A 19805-nucleotide genomic window follows, 5' to 3' on the forward strand; every position below is an offset into this window, starting at 1 on the left:
AATCGCAGATGATTGTCAAGCTGTGAGTCGAAACCATAAGTGATGAGGGTTCTAATGATGGGACACTCCCCCATTTTTGTTATCCCTTTGTGCATACATGCATTACTAATGGCCAAGAGAGTCAGATCACTAGGACTGAACAAAACTGTCTCCATGGCAACTGCATAAAGAGGGAGCAGGAGAAAAAGAGAGAATTGATGAGAATTAGTGTCAGTGGGATTAATCAAAAACAGAGAAAAACACATCATAATCATGTCATATCACAAGCCATCCGAGCAGAAACGGCCATAAATTAATTCTAAGTAGAAAAATTCAATGATGTCTTTTCTTTATAGGAACTATAGATGTAGGTACGATAAATTTAATTCTGTCGCTTTGTAGAAGCCAACATTCTGTTTTCCTATTTAAGCTTAGACAAAAATTTATCAAGAGTAACTCCTCCTAGGGCTTTCGAGCCACATGCACCAAATTCGGATATGTTGTAGACGCTGGTCTGAAGTTTGTTGCTATTACTTTTCTAAGCGATCCGAGTACCAGTACTTCCGGTACTGGGTCTCAAAGTGGCCTTTTTCCCCCATAGACTCCCATTATAAACTTTGGAGGTTTATAACTTGGCAAGCTTTCAAACTATCTACACCAAACTCTGCCAGCTCCTTTAGGGTGATACTCTGAACAAACTTTTAAATTGGTGTACCGACTGGCCTTTCGGTTGTCCCACAGCCCCGCCCCCAAAATATGCAAAATCAAAAAACATTTTACAACATGGACATGTGACATATCAAAACACTCAGAACAATGAGGGGAACTTCCTCATGGGTATTCTGATGATGTCACATGACATCACGTGATGTCACGTGAAAATAAATAATTTGCACAACATGAACAAGCTTTCTGTTTACTTGCTTTCAAAAGTAACACTGACCCTTATGTCCACTTGCCTCCAAAAAGCACCGGCCTTTGCGAATACTTGCATCGTCAAAGCCAACATCAAAGTTTGTCGCGACGAACTTTACAAATCTAGTTCTTTTTTATTTTTTTATTTGGACTACTAAAGCATTCTTGTTGACTCCTATTTTGCCAAGTAACAATAGCAAAGTCTTCATTCAGGACCATGAATGTGCCACATGTTAATCTGTTAAAGGTCACTGATACATCAGCAATAGTGAAACTTAAATTCTGGATCGTTCTTGAAATTACTTCCTGAGTTCAGACACAGATGTGTGTTTGTCTTATAAAAGTCTTCTAGTGTCTCAGGCTCAGTGTAACTGGTGTGTAACTGGTGTCTCAGGCTCAGTGTAACTGGTGTGTAACTGGTGTCTCAGGCTCAGTGTAACTGGTGTCAGGCTGAGACACAAACATCACCATGCAGTAATATCAGAAATGAACACTAGATGGCATCAGATGTTGCTGGTATATAGAAGTTGGCTTGTACTGTACATGTGGTAAATTTGAATAAGGTTTTTTTTTTTAAATACCGGTCATTAAATACAAATTTGAACCCATAGTCCAGAGTCCTAACATAATCCCTTAGTCTGGAGTCTGTTGGGCTAAAATTTAACATCTAATTTAAAAATTATTCATTATACATTTTAAACAAAACTCCTGTTTCTGAGTCCTACTGCAGTCTTTTGCTAACTGTAATTAATTTTGTGTTTTCATTTTATCAGACTTTACTTCATTTCATCTAATCCAAATGCAGTAATGGAAACAAGTTATTTGCAGAAGTGTGATGCAAAACAGGAACAGGGTTCTGGTGTAGGCGATAAGGAGGAAACGTGTAAGAAGGGGTAGAACTTTCTGTCTAAATCAAACAAGTGTATGCTGTGAAGCAAATCAGTTAGAGACAGAAGAGCTGAAGACACACTGAAGCCCATGTATCTGAAACCGCACAAAGCTTTGGATGTCTTGTTGGTTTTACAGCCAGTGATTTTGTGAACTTGTGTTTTGATATGATATTTAAACCACCATGGAAAGGAACCACTGGGTTTCAACTCTAATCTTTTTACTTCACTTGAAACTTTACATAGCAGGTAAGTGATTTCATTCCTTTGTGTTTCTCTTTTTTTCTCTTTTTTTCTTTCTGTGTTTCTCATATTTTTGTACAAATCAAATATGTATGTTAAATAAAATACAACTTTATTTGAATGATTATTTGAAGTGTTGGTCATGTAGTGTAGATTTTCCCTAAGTAAGAAAGAATGGAGTTTTATTTTAATCATTTTGTATGAAATGTGTGGAATCAGCTGATTATTTACACTATTTAAAGTAAAACTGTCTGATATGTTCACAGCACATAATCAGTATCAAGTCATGACAAAATAAAAAGAAAACAGAAAAAAAAAACGGGAATTTTTGAGAAAAACCCAGACTTCAACTTTTGTTTCTCTGTTTGTCAGCGGACACAATACCAGGAAATGTCACTGTTCACATATGGGAGGGGAACGTAACTATAACCTGGGACCATCCTCTGGAAAACCCTGGGGATTACCTCTATCAAGTACAACTTTGTAGGTAGGAGAGCTCACACACACACACACACACACACACACACACAACAGTAACATCTGTCCCTTCTCCTCCTAACATGTAGTTCGTTATAAACTCTAGAGACTGTTGTGTGCAAAAATAGGAGACCAGCAGTTTCTGAAATACTTAAACCAGCTCATGTGGAACCAACAGTCACAGAGATCAGACTTTTTCTCCTATCAGATGTTTGAACATTAACTGAAGCTCTTGACCTGTAGCTGCATGATTTAACACACATGATTGGCTGATTATATACATATATTTATTAGATTTAAATATATTTTAGATATATAAAATCATGCACTTAAGAATTCTATATATGTGCATGTATATATGATATAAACTAATAAAACTGGACATAAACTGAACGTTTTAAAATGTTTTCTGAATGCAGACCTGCTGGAGCTCATTGAGTCTAAATGCTGTTCTATAAAACTATCCTCTGTACTGTGTGTCTATAATCAGCTCAAACATCATCTCCTGTCTTTTGATAGTTATCCCGATTCCCAAGGCTGGTCCAATGTGTCCCACTGTAATCTTCTTAAAACCACCGTGTGTAACATTGGAAATCTCCCCGTGGACTCAGACTACAGAGTGCGAGTTGGAGCTCTATCAACTCAGAACAATATCTTCTGGAGTTATAGACGACATATTAATATTCAGCGCAGTGAGTATTTGCATTTTGTATTTATTTTTTGGTTAATTGTCTGTTGTAAAACAAAACTTGTTGTTGTTATTATTATTAGTATTATTATTAGTATTATTATTAGTATTTGAGTGCTTTAATCTGCAATATATTCATGTGATAAATTATAAACTAATCTTATTGTTAAACTTATTCAGCTGTTTTAAATACAACTTACTCTTCTAACTAAATGTGTTGAACAAACCCTGTATCTTTAAGGTCAGCTGATTGCTCCAACCTTCACGCTGTCATCAACCTCATACTCTGTGCGTGTGAAGATATACAGGAAACAGATACTTAATGAGATCTTTACCAATGGTGTACAATACACTACATACCTGTGGCCAGCTGGGCAGGAAAACCAGGTATGAATCGAGCTCAGATTTTCTAATGAACTGTATAAATCTGACATTATGTCCTAGATCAATTAAAGTCAGTACACTGGGATATTTAACCTGGTTGACAGTTGCATGCTGTGGCTCTGTGATGTCACAAAGCTTTGTACTCCTCTATACACAGACACTGACAAAGATTGATGGAGATGAGGACGATGATGATGGTGATGGTGACATGACCTTTACCTCATTGCAGCCATTGCAAGTGTACTGTGTGCTTGTGAAGGTGGAGAGTACAGCCAATGACGCTAGCAACATCTCCCCTGTACACTGTATAAAGCTGCCAACAGGTAATGTGACTAACAAGAGATCTTTAGACATCCTTTAGAGCTTGTCTGAAACGCTTTGGTGCTTTGCTTCACTAAATACTTATCCCTAATTGTCTTGTTTATAGATTGGACGTTGGTTATTTGCCTCATTTTACTGGGACTGATGGGCATTATGGCCTTTCTAATGCTCTGTGTTTGTTTCCTGAGGCGACCCCAGAAAATGCCCAGTGCTTTGGTGAGTAATCTCTGTATTAATCTGGTTTCACCAAAACTAAAAGTAGGCAAAAAACTAGTTTCAGTGAGCAAAAGAGGAACAGCTAAATAAAGCCCAGTGCTGATGCATATAACCAGTGAAACAGTCACTTTACATTTCTTAGAAATCTAACCTGGGAAACACTGGAATTTCTGTATCAACAATTAAACTCTAATTTCATTTATAGTTCTCTAATTTATTCATTTATTTATTTGCACAATTAATGTTTGTCCAAGCAGCATTGTAATGGCTCTTATACACTCCTGTACACTCAAATACTCTTATACACTCCTGAACACTCAAATACTCTTATACACTCTTATACACTCCTGTATACTTTTATACACTCATGTGTACTCTTCAATACTCTTTTACCCTCATATACACTCTTATACACTCCTGTACACTTTTAAATATTCTTATACACTCTTATACACTCCTGTACACTTTTAAATACTCTTATACACTCCTGTACACTCTCATATACTCTTATACACTCTTATATACTCCTGTACACTCGTATATACTCTTATACACTCTTATACACTCATGTGTACTCTTCAATACTCTTATACCCTCGTATACACTCTTATACACTCTAACACACTCCTGTACACTTTTAAATACTCTTATACACTCCTGTACACTCTTATACACTCTAATACACTCATGTACACTCTTATACACTCCTGTATACTTTTATACGCTCCTGTATACTCTTATACACTCTTCAATACTCTTATACACTCTTATACACTCTAATACGCTCCTGTACACTTTTAAATACTCATACACTCTTATACACTCTTCAATACTCTTATACACTCCTGTATACTCTTATACACTCTTATACACTCTTATACACTCTTCAATACTCTTATACACTCCTGTATACTCTTATACACTCGTATACACTCTTATACACTCCTGTACACTCTTATACACTCCTGTATACTCTTATACACTCGTATACACTCCTGTATACTCTTATACACTCGTATACTGTACACTTTCCTAGACTATATAGCCAACAGTTTGTGTTGACCATGTGTTATTGTCACAGTCCATACTGGGTAAAGATACCTGAGCTGCATGGGGTTCAGGTTAGGATGAAGTCACCACTCAAGTTCTACTACAACATTAATGCTAAAACCACAGTACTGGTACATTTGGCCCACTTGTCTTCGTTTTAATACAATGACTTTCTGCAGACTGTCAGTCAATCTGCACTCAGTCCACTCTGGTCACATTGTGTGTGAAATGTCACCTGATAGTAATTATACATTCTCTCTGTTGGCTTGATTATCAACAGCTGAAACACAACCATGCTGTTATTCAGTAGATCATATTCAGTATTCAGCACTCTGCTTAAAAATGTAACTTGTGCGACTTTTTCCTTTCAGAAACTTGTAAGTGTGTGGAAGCCCATGACTATCGAATCTGTACAAGTGGAGACTGTGACAGAGAAGGGATGGATAATCATCAGCAAAAACACAGACACAAAGTGCATTGAATTTATTGAGGAAGACAAAGAGAGGAGAGAAAGCCTTGACAGTGGAGTGAGCATAGAACAGCTGCAGCTGTCTGTCAGCAATACAAAGACAGAGGGACAAAATGGAGACGTACAAGTGGACAGTGGCTGTGGAAGTCTGGAAGGAACCGAAGGCAGTGGAAGTGTTAGGAGAACCACAGGACAATTCTCCATACATGACTGCAGTGGAGAAAATGAGGGAACAGGAGACAGTGGCTTAGGACTGGGCCATCATGAAGGTTCTGGTTCTCTAGAGGGGGAAGACACTGAACTGTTGCCCAGGGTAGTGGCTGGGGATGGATATCGGAGTCAGAGTCCCTCAAGTGTGGATGTTCTGAATGATATGGAATCAAACATGGCAGCTCCATCAGCTGGATACAGATCTGGTCAGGTGACATGTATGTGTTCATCTCATGAATACTGCATTTGGTGCAAATTTAAGAATCCCTTCTCTGAAACTTGTCAAACTGTAACTCAACTGCAGACAGACTTTAGACTAATGGATGATGGGAATGATGTGAGTTGTAACTACTCAAAGAAGGGTTTAATGCAAACAGTTTTAAACATGGAAGACCCAGTGATAGAGCCTGTCCTGTCAGATACTAACTGTGCTGAATCTTCTGTGATTCTCTGGTCATGTCCACTACTGCAAAATGAACAGAAACAAGACTGCACAATCGACACAAGATCTTTCACACTTGATAACATGGAACTTACGTTTTCCTGAACAGCTTGCTGGGACTTTTGCTTGATGAAAAAACAAAAAAACAAAAAATATACAAATGTGACTGGAAATATGGCCTTTATCTTTCAACTGGGTACTCAGGGTACTTTGGGTACTCAGGGGTAATGTGTGTACTCGGGGTACTTTGGGTACTCAGGGGTAATGTGTGTACTCAGGGGTACAGTGTGTACTCAGGGTACTGTGGGTACACGGGAGTAATGTGTGTACTCAGGGTACTTTGGGTAATCAGCGTGTTGTTCTGCTGCTCAGAACTGGTTTGTCAAGCTTCAGAAAGACTTTATGTGGTATACAGTGTGTATAATCAGTGTGTATGAGAGCATTAACAAACACAGCGTATTTGCCCTGATTGTGCAGGGGTCTGTATCAGGGTAGATTCAGCACTGATGATGCAGAACCAGTCCTTATATTTACTTATATTAAGTTTATTTATTTAGATATTTATCTACCTGCTATTTTATCACCATCAGATGAACAGGATAATTGCTCTAAAATAAACCGCAGGAACACTGACCCAGCAGTGACAATAAACTCACCAGACTTCTCAACAACCAATAGGGAAGTGCTGGTTTTTGGAGAAATGAGACTCCAAGCATCAGCTTCAATATCAACCAAAGAAAAACAGCTTTGTCTAACTTTTATAGTGTTTAAAAAAATGAAATGGGTTTCATTTCTGCAATGTCTGCTCCTGAAGTCAATATCAATGTTGATTCGTTCCATCTAAGGGCCATCTAGTACCTACAGAGTAAAGGATGGGTAGGGGACGGGTAGGGGATGGGTAGGGGATGAGTTTTGGATGAGTAGGGGACGAGTAGGGGACGAGTAGGGGACGGGTAGGGGATGAGTAGGGGGTGAGTAGGGGATCAGCCCTCTATATGGCAGTGAGGTTTTACACACAGGTAAATGGTGAGTCAATATATACACATTAAATAAATCATTGAAACTAAGACCATGTCTGTAGACTCTTCTCCTTCATTTCACTACTCACATGAGTTGACATTCATGTCCTTGTGGTTATAAAAACATCTGGCCTTCACAGAAGAGAAGAAGAAAAATGATTTGTTTGTGGTTGAACACTCATTTTTGTTCGCCATATTTTTAATATCTTCAAGTTTAACTCAAAATCAGTTTGGTTTGAAATTTGTATTAACTAATATTTTATAAATGAAATAAATACATTTATAAAAGATTCCGTATTTTGTCTTTTTCTTTAACATCAGAAGCAATTACGTCATAATGGATTTTAATGCCTTTATAAGCAACATGAATCATTCAGAACATTGATGTTAATCACTTTTTTCTGTAGGTAAGAAATGCAAGTACAAGTACATAAAACTGATTCTTTTGAGTTTTAGTGCATGTGGTTTGACATGACATCTCACTACACACCTGTGTTCTTATAATGAGATTAAAAAGATTCAAGATTAAATCGCACAGCTCTGGTTCCGATCAGTGTATTATTCAGAAATGACTCTGAGTCTCTATATCAGAGTCTCTACAGTATATCAGTGACCACAATGAATGTTAACAAAGCCACATTTCTCATGTCTCATTAGAAGGCAGTGCTTCTATACTGCAGTGGTTGATTATGTGCCTTTATTTAATGATGTTTCAATATAAATAAAAATGTTATCAGTCTTTTTTTAAGTTAGCGACTGATCAACATGACACTTTAACACAGCCGTATGTTTGTGAACTGAGCTGAACAAAATGATGAGATCCATCAGAGGACTAAGTGATGGAGCAGATGCATGGCGTGCAAACTGAAATAACACCAACAGTGTGACTCAGAAGGTTAACGTTTTTTTTACTCACCAAATTACAAAACAACTTTTACTCACAAAAAGTCTGAGCTGTCTTCTAGGTATTGTTCAGAGTTATATTTAATTTAACTGCCGCTGCTTTCCCTTGTTTACTGACACAGTTTTACTAAATAATTTCATATCATTTTAATGAGAAAAACATTATAAAAACAATCTCTGTAGTTGGAAAAGAACGACATCTTAATCTAACGTGTGATAAACGAACAACCTTTAACTCAAACTAGAAATATCAGTTTGTGTCTTTTACTATTTATTTATACTAATATTATTTTATTATTCGATTCAGAGGAAACATACAACATTTCGAAGGTTTTAAATGACATTATGGCAGAGTAAAGTTCATCTAAACACTGGTGAATCAGTGTACTGTATACACACACACACACACACACACACACACACACACACAACTTGCTTAAAATAGAGAATGCAGCAATAAACACTATATGCTGAACAGAGAGGAATAAACATCCCAGCATGTCTACTACACCACCGCAGATCAGATTTAGATAAAAGATATGTGATGTGTTGTGCTATTTGGCCCTCAGTGTTTCCTGTAATCCCTAATTCACAAATCTGTGGTTTACATTACAACTGTTGGCTTTGTCTCAGTAAAACAAGGCAGATCTTCTTACCAAGATGGTCCATATAATAAATAACATAATAAAACACTGAGACATTAAAGTGTAACTCTGACAGGAAGTTCACCACACTGTAGTCTAAGGTTTAGGTTCCTGAACAGAATCCAGAATTTAGGGCCTTTAGTACAATATAACATGGCAGAAAAACATTTCTCGAAAGATATTTTGGAACAAACTGTAATGGATTTGCTCAGTAGTGTCTGTGAAGTTGATGCAGAAATGTTTTTGTGGTGTGAGTTTTATTTTAATCATCAATCTCTAAGGGGAATTCCTGAGAACTGCAGCACATAATATCATCATGCTGAAGACAAAATGAAGACAAATGAATGTTTTGACAACAAGCCATTTCACTGATGGTCACAAATAAGTCATTCAATAAAAACCCTAAATAAAAGATATGAAATCTAACGGTGCTAAAATGATATACCCCTAAAATGTAAACAAATGATCTTTAATTACTTCACTCTTTAGTTTCCTGAACATCTTCTCATGCTGCCTTCTTCACATCAGGTCTGGAGATGGAGAAGGTCATGTGCAGGATGAAAACATGACACGTTTAAGATGTTCTTACATCTACATTTATATCTTGTGACAGACTCTTATCCAGACGTACAAAAGTGCTTTTAAGTCTCTATCATTGAATACATTAACTCAGGGTCACTAGGTTACAGACTTAAAGTATCATGAGTCTAAAACTCACTCACTGTCTCTCATCTTCTACCGCTTATCTGAACTACCTCGGGTCACGGGGAGCCTGTGCCTATCTCAGGCGTCATCGGGCATCAAGACAGGATAATTTATTGACAATTTTCCAGAGATGCCAATCAACCTACCATGCATGTCTTTGGACCGGGGGAGGAAACCGAAGTACCCGGAGGAAACCCCCGAGGCACGGGGAGAACATGCAAACTCCACACACACAAGGTGGAGGCGGGAATCGAACCCCCAACCCTGGTGGTGTGAGGTGTACGTGCTAACCACTAAGCCACCGTGACCCCCTCGAGTCTAAAGCATTTATTTAAAACACATATAACACATACTCGTCCCCTTTACACACATACAACAAACAGGGGATAAAGTGCTAGTTAATGTGTTTCATGAAGAAGTAGGACTTCAACCATTGTCTGAAGATATCCAGTGACTCAGCTGTCCGGACCCTTAGGGAAAGAAAAGAGTCTTGTTGTACTGTATACTTACCTCTTACCCTGAGAGATGGTGAGACCAGTGGAGTAGATAAAAAGTCTGTCCTGATATTGCAGCACTAAACAAATTACATGTTCATATATTTACACCATATGAAGAAAACGCTGAGTTGAAGTGTGCAGCTTGTTCATTAACACACAACCTCTTTAACAAGCATGAACTCCACCATGGAATAAAACCTCCAGACACCATGAAGATGCCGTAACTGACAGAAACCCAACGCTAACAAACCCTCATGAATCTCCATGAAGTTCTTTAAGGTTAAAACCAAGACCTTCATTTTATCTCAAATGCAGGAATTCATGCTTTATGGTATTTAAACAATAAGGCGAATAAAAGTTTAACGCTGGTTTTAACCTTTAGATTAGAAACTCTTCAAAAGGAAATGAAAATAACTTTGGATGGTTTGGGATTCTGTAAAGAAAGGTTACCTACAGTTTAAAAGAAACACTTGTGTGGAGTTTCTGTGGCTTTAGAAAACATCATCCATCCTGTCTATTATTATAAGCTTAGTCATGACTGCTAGCTGGTTTCCACCCACATCTTCTCACACACGAGTTCTACATGATGTATCGACGCTCGACTGAGTGATGTATTTCACTCAGTGAAACAAGAAAGAAACAAAAATCTAAATATGTTTTTAAAAATGTGATCATGGGCTCCAAAACTGGACAGCTGAAGATTAGACAAGATTAGATCCAGCTTCAGCTTGGTCAGTCTGAGCTTCTGTTCCTGGCTGATAGAAGAGGAACCTCATGTGGTCCTCATGGAGTCACAGAGATCAGACCTTTTCTTTAGTCTGATGTTTGATGTGAACTGTAACTGAAGCATATGATTTATGGTGCACTTCCTGTTCTCTTATAGTTCAACATGAAAAGCAAAAAAAACAGCTAAAAATAACACAAACCGAGAGTGTGAGAAGTGTGTAGAGGTGAAACACTGACAGAACACAATATACACAACTGTTAGTGATGACATGAAACATCAGATCAGGACAGATCAGACCAGTTTGGCCTTTAGATTAAAACCATTTAAAGCCACAATGTAATTCGTGTGAATTTCAGACTCTAAATTCACCAAAAGATCTCACAAGATAATAAATGATCTATTTATCCACCAGTTAGCTGTAGAACCATCGCAGCTAAGCTATAATAACTAAAATACTCTTTAGTATCTCTTTATCTCTGTATTTGACTGTGACATGCAGTGTGTGAGCTAATTAAGATGTCATAAATAATTACTCCAAATGCTTATGATTTCTTTTAAAAGAGAAGTCTAAGTGATTAATGTTCACTACTTATGAGTCCTGTGTGGTTTGGAGCTGATATTTATTTCTTCATACTTAATTAAAGCTGTTTGTTTCTTGTGTGAAAACCAGTAACACATCAGTGGAACCAGAAACTCCCACACAGCTGGACGAGTTTATTTAAGCTTTATACTTCAAACTACTGAAAGGAAACCGCAAAATGTCTGCCATCAAGCATGAAAACGAGCAGACCAACGGTCCTCATTCTCCACATCCTGCCACAGCAACAGATCACCTTTACATTTTACACTTTGCAGCAATTTGCTGCAAAAGTAATGACTTTACGTGAAGGTTTTAAGCGTTCAAGACTTTCTGTAGTATAGTACTGTAGTAAAGTACAAAAAAATGTAGTATCCAGTGAGCCACAGTTATGAGATCTGACAATTATTAAATAACCTCATGTCTGATTCAGGAGATTTATATAGAACATTCTACATTCTTATATATAACCTTCTGATCTGAAGCCTCCACAGTGGAAGGAAAAATACACTTTTTTGATTACTGAGCTTTTTTCAATGAGGAAACGATTCCCTTTATAAGTTCTGTTTTCTTTTTAAACGTTTGACTTCTGGTAGCTGTTTAGATGATTTTCAACAGCATGACTTTCACCATGGTGTAAAAGGAGAAGGTCCACTTAAGCTAAAAAGAAAGAAATGAAAAAAGAACATTAGTACAGTACATTTCCTCATGCTCAGTTTGGTCTCATTTCTTTGTTTATGTAGCTGACAAACACACACATGGATTTATGTGTTGAGTCGCTTTCATGCTTCAGGAGCCGGAGCTTTGGGAGTTCTGGATTTTCATGACATGAGATGAGATGATGCAGATATACATTTATTAACGCCCTCTTGGGGAAATTCAAATCTAAAGTAGCGTGAAATAAAACTCACTCTCCTGGTGTATATATTTCTTCTCAAGTCAGTGCCCTGTACGAGAACTTTCTGCTATCTGACCACATTAACCAATCACTCTCCAGTCTCTGTACTAGGACATTTAAGCCCATAAACATTTCCAAGGGATTAGAAGTAGAAACAGATTATTTCCTGTTTAAAGAGTGAAACTCTGGATCATTGCTACAGCATGAACGGCAAGATCAGGAGGAGATACAGGTCATGTTATGGTACAGTTAGTACATTTAGTACAGTTAGTACATTTAGTACAGTTAGTACACTTGGTAAAGTTAGTATAGTTAATACAGTTAGTACAGTTAGTACACTTGGTACAGTTAGTACAGAAGAATTTTGCACCAAACTCATAATCAGAGTTTAGCCTCTGATGTGGGGAAAATTCTTTGAAACAATTTTGATTAACATTTTTATGAGTAAATGATGAGTAAATGATTCGATCCGTATGTTCTGCTTTCTTACTCATGTGACTTGTCATGGACGTTTGTGTTCCCATACATGCTGTTTTCTGCTATTGTAAGTCAATCAAATATAAAGTCAGCAAAAGAAGCAGAGCAACGTCTTCTGTTGGGCAGAAAGACAGAGGGGCAGAGAGGCAGAGGGGCAGAGAGACAGAGGGGCAGAGAGACAGAGGGGCAGAGGGGCAGAGAGGCATAAAAGGCAGAGAGGCAGAGAGACAGAGGGGCAGAGAGACATAAAAGGCAGAGAGGCGGGGGAGCAAAGGGGTCGAGGGGCACAGAGGCAGAGGGGCAGAGAGGCAGTGTCAGAGCCCTACAGTGAACTAGAATTCAAGAATAGTTTTTGCCCACACTGAATACTTCACAAAACACTGAATTATATGCACAAATCTTTGGTTTTAAAAAAAAGAATTTTCAAAAAAAAAAGTTTACAAACATATATGGAAATTGTGTACATTTTATTGTTTTGCTCACTGTAGCACCACCAAGTGGCCAAACAGGGCAAGACTTGCTCTGCTGTAGACCGGTGGCTCCTTCACCATACACAATATAAGAAATGAAGAATAACAGATGTGTCTCTGCTTTCCTGAACAGAGACAGTTTTCATCCTTCCTGTGTACAGCTAGTGACAGGAAAAGGGACTGAGTGATAATGAGAAGGACAAAAATAGTGATGAGACCTTGTTTATTTTAAAGTCTCATGTTCCACTTCCCCTCCTGATGCCCTGTAATTCTGACTGTTAGGATGTGAGATGAGTTGACGTTAGTAAAGAAAAGACAGAACACTTTATATTTCTGCTGTGAAACAGTAATAATGAGGTGAGATAATTTCCCTTAAGAGAAAGCTACATTTTGGGGCTTTCCCATGTTCCTCCTACTGCTTTCTTCCTGGAATAGAGTGAATGACTGAATAGAAGAATCTTCCTTCTGTCTCTTTTACTCTAATTTGACACACGCCCAGAAAACAAGCACCAACTTGCCCTCAGAAACACGTATTGAGTCACAGAATAATGACTTTGACTGTAACAGCAGAGATACAGGATCTATAGCTTTAAATAAACACAGGTAACTTTATTATTCTTTTAAAACAGTTTATTCAGACATCATTATTATGAAACTACACAGATGGATGCAACACACACACACACACACACACACACACACACACACACACACACACAAACACACTCACACACACTTACACATACACACAAACACACACTCACACACAAACACACAAACACACACTCACACACTCATACACACACACTCACACACTCACACACTTACACATACACACAAACACACACACACACACACACACACACACACACACACACACACACACACACACACACCAAGGGAGTAAGGACACCTGCATGAGAATGCTTTTCATGCATCTTGTGTGTGTATGTGTGTGTTTGTGTGTGTGTGTGTGTGTGAGAAATAGAATTTGAGGAGATGAATGTTACCTGTTGAAAACTCATGCGAGCTTCTGTCATTTTAGCCAAATGAAATCATTCAAAAGAGGAATTTTATAAATAGCTCAACACTTTTTGGGGTCACTGGGTACTGAATAAAACATGAAATGTGGACAGAAAACCTGAGGATTCGATTCGGGTGTGTCCATGTTACCTGTGTGTGTAGGTGACCTGTACCTGTGTGTGTAGGTGACCTGTACCTGTGTGTGTAGGTGACCTTTACCTGTGTGTGTAGGTGACCTGTACCTGTTTGTGTAGGTGACCTTTACCTGTGTGTGTAGGTGACCTTTACCTGTGTGTGTAGGTGACCTGTACCTGTTTGTGTAGGTGACCTTTACCTGTGTGTGTAGGTGACCTGTACCTGTGTGTGTAGGTGACCTGTACCTGTGTGTGTAGGTGACCTGTACCTGTGTGTGTAGGTGACCTTTACCTGTGTGTGTAGGTGACCTTTACCTGTGTGTGTAGGTGACCTTTACCTGTGTGTGTAGGTGACCTTTACCTGTGTGTGTAGGTGACCTGTACCTGTGTGTGTAGGTGACCTGTACCTGTGTGTGTAGGTGACCTGTACCTGTGTGTGTAGGTGACCTTTACCTGTGTGTGTAGGTGACCTGTACCTGTGTGTGTAGGTGACCTGTACCTGTGTGTGTAGGTGACCTGTACCTGTGTGTGTAGGTGACCTGTACCTGTGTGTGTAGGTGACCTTTACCTGTGTGTAGGTGACCTGTACCTGTGTGTGTAGGTGACCTTTACCTGTGTGTGTAGGTGACCTTTACCTGTGTGTGTAGGTGACCTGTACCTGTGTGTGTAGGTGACCTGTACCTGTGTGTGTAGGTGACCTTTACCTGTGTGTGTAGGTGACCTGTACCTGTGTGTGTAGGTGACCTTTACCTGTGTGTGTAGGTGACCTGTACCTGTGTGTGTAGGTGACCTTTACCTGTGTGTGTAGGTGACCTGTACCTGTGTGTGTAGGTGACCTGTACCTGTGTGTGTAGGTGACCTTTACCTGTGTGTGTAGGTGACCTGTACCTGTGTGTGTAGGTGACCTGTACCTGTGTGTGTAGGTGACCTGTACCTGTGTGTGTAGGTGACCTGTACCTGTGTGTGTAGGTGACCTGTACCTGTGTGTGTAGGTGACCTGTACCTGTGTGTGTAGGTGACCTGTACCTGTGTGTGTAGGTGACATTCATAAATAAACAACATATTAAACATATCCTCAGTGTGATTGTGTTTAACTGCTTCTGGTTGTTTAAAATCTCATTATTGTGTAAAATGTTAGTAGGTTGAAGTTTTTGTCTGTTAACTTCTATCCCAGAATCCTTCATTTTTAGGTTGATGGCGTGTAAGAAGATCTTCTTCATCACTGATTCACTTCCTCAATATTATTAGAAATGGGATAAGTGACTGATTCTCCAGGGCAGCACTGATGGGAAAGAGCAACAGTGGGTTTGAAGTTTTGGGTTTCAGTTAGCAGGAAGTGGGAAATGTATAACGATATCACAGAGAAGAGGAGAAGAGTCTACGTCTGCTTCAATACCACACAAAAGCAGCGCTGTGTATCAGATGGAAGTGTTAGGGTTAGTGTTAGGGTTCTGAAGAAGGCGTTTATCCATAATTACTTCCTTAGTTAGGTTTGACTTTCTAAGTGAACATATGGGATGTTAGTGTAGACTCTATACTCTATACTCCAGCACAGGACGAGTCACTGAAACGTTTCATGTATGTGAAATTTCTGTAAATTATACAAGCATCAGTTCATACATCAGTCATGTGCTGAATGTCATGAGTTTCCACTACAGAGGTTTTATACACCAACACATGGAAGAGGGAAGGAAGAACTTTGGAAAAATGATCTTTATCTCTCCTGTAAACGTCCATAGACTATACATGTGTTTGTTTTCCTTTTCTTTATATCAATCATATTTCTGTTTTTCTTTTTATCTTTTTTTAAATAAGTGTGAGCTGTCAATAAACCCATGTTTAACAGAAGTGGCGACATTCTGATTGTAGCTGCGACTGATTTGTATTTTTATTGATAAGTATAACACTGACTTCTTGATTGTCTGATCTGATTTATGGGACTGTTGTAAATCTGTAATTTATGTGTTATATAAAAATAATATACAAAGTCCAAGGTTTATGCCGTGCTGTTAAGCTGTAAAGATCAATGTTTGAGAACATGTTTTTGGATCTTTTGGCTTTTTGTAATTGTATCTGAAGATTAAAGTAATACATCAGTTTAAACACACCATTGTGCTCTCTCGGTGTTTAGTTAGTGTGCAGTGTGTTAGTTTAACCCTCAGATTCACTGCAAATCAATACAGTGTGATTCTCACTGAAGTCTCCAGGAAGTGAAGAGCAAAAGTGGGAGGGAGGAATAGTGTATTTAAACTGTAGGGAAAGGTTAGAGCCAGACTAGAGCCAGCTAGTCTGTTTGGGAAGACAAACAGAGCCAATAAATCACACAGAGCAAAGGGGTCAGCAGCAACAGGGAGGAAAACAGGGACATAATATTCATCCAAACCTTAAACCTGGAGAGCAGATGAACGCATCAGAACAGTAAGTAATAAATCTCACATATTAAAACTTCACTTCACTGCTGTTTTCAAAACCTGAATTTTTAAATGAAGTCTTCTATGTGGAAGTTTTTCTCAGACACGTCTTCTGTCTCACACGAACACACTCGCTGTCAAAGTTCAGGATTTATTTTTGAATTGTTTTCTTTTTTTCTTTTGACTTCAGCTGAAATTATCGGAGAAGTAAAGCACTTTGAGATAGGTATTTATATATATATATATATATATATATATATATATATATATATATATATATATATACATCAATATTCATGTAGTTTTACAAAACATTTTAAATAATTTTACAGTACACAGTTTGTTTCAGTCTGATTTGTAAGTGCAAAATGCAGTTTTATAATTTTACAGGATTTACAGGCAGGTCGAGCTTTCAGTAATTGCCGAAACCCAGAGCATTGTGGGAGATCGATATGAATTTAAACTTATAGTATGTTCCTGGAAAACACATCACTGTATACTGTTAAAAATCATTTACTGGATAAAAAGGTACAATAACAGAAACTGAGGCCTGATGCAGATTTGGTGCCTCACTGCATTTACACTGCTGTGGCATTTGTTTTCTATACAAACTAAAATAAAAAAAATGAGTTGATTTTTCATGTCATGAGCTCCTATTTAAAAATGTTTTAACAAACTCACACTTACTTTATGTGCTGCAGGGACTTTAACCACACACACACACACACACACACACACACACACACACACATATTAAACAATATACTGTATTACAGATAAAAATCTCTGAAATTTAATTCATTTATTATAAATAAACAACAAACTCAGCTGGTTATTTTCACCACATTTTAATAAAGGTCGCTCAGAAACATTCATTCAGTGGCAGAACCTGAGTCAGTAGGTTGTCAGTAGGTACAGATACCAGATTAACTCCTAACGAGACCAGCGTGTGTGACGATGTTGCTGAGCTGACCTCGATTTGGGATCATGTGCAAGAGGAAAACATTTAGGTGTCTTTGAAAGCGGTTTCACTATCAGTCACACGGGTACTCAGTTGGTTCTGCTTCAGAGAGAACAGTGTTAATTACGTTAACAGTGAATATTATTGGAAATTGTGGTTGTTTGTTGGCAGGTTTAATGACATGGTTTACGAATTATTGTTAAGGAAAAAACAGATCAGTTCTTCAGATGCCTAAAAGTGTCAGATATAAAAGAACTGCTCTGTATTTACTCAGATTGCGTGCGGTGTGTGTGTGTGGTGTGTTTATGTGTTTGTATATGGTGTGTGTGTGTGGTGTGTGTGTGTGGTGTGTTTGTGTGTTTCTATATGGTGTGTGTGTGTATGGTGTGTGTGTGCGCTTATGGTGTGTGTGTGTATGGTGTGTGTGTGTGTGCGTATAGTGTGTGTATGGTGTGTGTGTGCGCATATGGTGTGTGTGTGTATGGTGTGTGTGTGCACATATGGTGTGTGTGTATGGTGTGGGTGCGTATGGTGTGTGTGTATGGTGTGCGTATAGTGTGTGTGTATGGTGTGTGTGTGTGTGTGTGTGTGTATGGTGTGTGTATTGTGTGTGTGTGCGTATGGTGTGTGTGTATGGTGTGTGTGTGTGTGAGTGTGTGTGTGTGTGTGTGTGTGTATGGCGTGTGTGTATGGTGTGTGTATGGTGTGTGTGTGTGGTGTGTGTGTGTGGTGTGTTTGTGTGTTTCTATATGGTGTGTGTGTGTATGGTGTGTGTGTGCGCTTATGGTGTGTGTGTGTATGGTGTGTGTGTGTGTATGGTGTGTGTGTGCACATATGGTGTGTGTGTATGGTGTGGGTGCGTATGGTGTGTGTGTATGGTGTGCGTATAGTGTGTGTGTATGGTGTGTGTGTGTGTGTGTATGGTGTGTGTATTGTGTGTGTGTGCGTATGGTGTGTGTGTATGGTGTGTGTGTGAGTGTGTGTGTGTGTGTGTGTATGGTGTGTGTGTATGGTGTGTGTAAGGTGTGTGTGTGTGTGTGTGTGTGTGTGTATGGTGTGTGTGTGTGTGTGTGTGTGTGTGTATGGTGTGTGTGTGTGTGTGTGTGTGTGTGTGTGTGTGTGTGTGTATGGTGTGTGTGTATGGTGTGTGTGTGTGTGTATGGTGTGTGTATGGTGTGTGTATGGTGTGTGTGTGTGTGTGTGTGTGTGTATGGTGTGTGTATGGTGTGTGTGTGTGTGTGTGTGTGTGTGTGTGTGTGTGTGTATGGTGTGTGTATGGTGTGTGTGTGTGTGTGTGTGTGTATGGTGTGTGTGTGTGTGTGTGTGTGTGTGTGTGGTGTGTGTATGGTGTGTGTGTGTGTGTGTGTGTGTGTGTGTGTGTATGGTGTGTGTGTGTGTGTGTGTGTGTGTGTATGGTGTGTGTGTGTGTGTGTGTGTGTGTGTGTATGGTGTGTGTGTGTGTGTATGGTGTGTGTATGGTGTGTGTGTGTGTGTGTGTGTGTGTGTGTGTGTGTGTGTATGGTGTGTGTATGGTGTGTGTGTGTGTGTGTATGGTGTGTGTGTGTGTATGGTGTGTGTATGGTGTGTGTGTGTGTGTGTGTGTATGGTGTGTGTATGGTGTGTGTGTGTGTGTGTGTGTGTGTGTGTGTGTGTGTGTGTGTGTGTGTGTGTGTGTGTATGGTGTGTGTATGGTGTGTGTGTGTATGGTGTGTGTGTGTGTGTGTGTGTGTGTGTGTGTGTGTGTATGGTGTGTGTGTGTGTGTGTATGGTGTGTGTGTCCCTCATGGGGCTGTAACAATCCCATATGTATTAGACTAGTGAGATAACTAATACATAAATCTCTCCCAGTTTAAAAACATACATAGAAATGAAACAAAAATGAGAGAATTATTTTTGAAAAGTCCGACTGCCTTCTGCTCTTCTGCTCATGTCAGAATATCTTCAGCAGTTTGTCAGTAAGCGATGTGTGTGAGTTAAGTATGAGAATGAGGTTAAAGAGATTAGAGACATAATGAACCTCAGTAATATCAGTGAGAGAGAAATAAAAAACTACGTTCCTCCTTACAGCTGGAGGTCTG

At 38.9% G+C, this 19805-nt stretch overlaps 2 protein-coding genes across 4 annotated transcripts in view; both read left to right on the top strand.

Moving 5' to 3' along the window:
- The first annotated feature begins 1802 nt into the window (after positions 1 to 1802).
- il10ra (interleukin 10 receptor, alpha) lies at positions 1803 to 7158 on the top strand. Of its 2 annotated transcripts, none has more exons than XM_060888689.1 (7): positions 1803 to 2030; positions 2397 to 2507; positions 3021 to 3193; positions 3431 to 3576; positions 3731 to 3896; positions 4001 to 4110; positions 5532 to 7158. In XM_060888689.1, exons 2-7 carry the CDS (start codon positions 2431 to 2433, stop codon positions 6384 to 6386), a joined length of 1527 nt encoding a protein of 508 aa, XP_060744672.1. In that variant the 5' UTR covers positions 1803 to 2030; positions 2397 to 2430; the 3' UTR covers positions 6387 to 7158. The 2 variants fall into 2 exon arrangements, with proteins under 2 accessions (XP_060744672.1, XP_060744671.1); XM_060888688.1 differs by having other exon boundaries at positions 1804 to 2030; positions 2397 to 2511.
- A 9327-nt stretch (positions 7159 to 16485) lies between these two features.
- tmprss4a (transmembrane serine protease 4a) overlaps positions 16486 to 19805 on the top strand; it is a 17814-nt gene continuing 14494 nt past the window's right edge. The window contains exon 1 of one of the 2 annotated variants that reach the window (XM_060887729.1): positions 16486 to 16773. The gene's annotated coding sequence lies outside the window, so the exon portion shown is untranslated. The remainder of the gene's footprint in view (positions 16774 to 19805) is intronic. The other variant, XM_060887730.1, reaches the window with a different exon arrangement.

This window comes from Tachysurus vachellii, chromosome 15 (assembly GCF_030014155.1).
Source record: "Tachysurus vachellii isolate PV-2020 chromosome 15, HZAU_Pvac_v1, whole genome shotgun sequence".
NCBI lineage: Eukaryota > Metazoa > Chordata > Actinopteri > Siluriformes > Bagridae > Tachysurus > Tachysurus vachellii.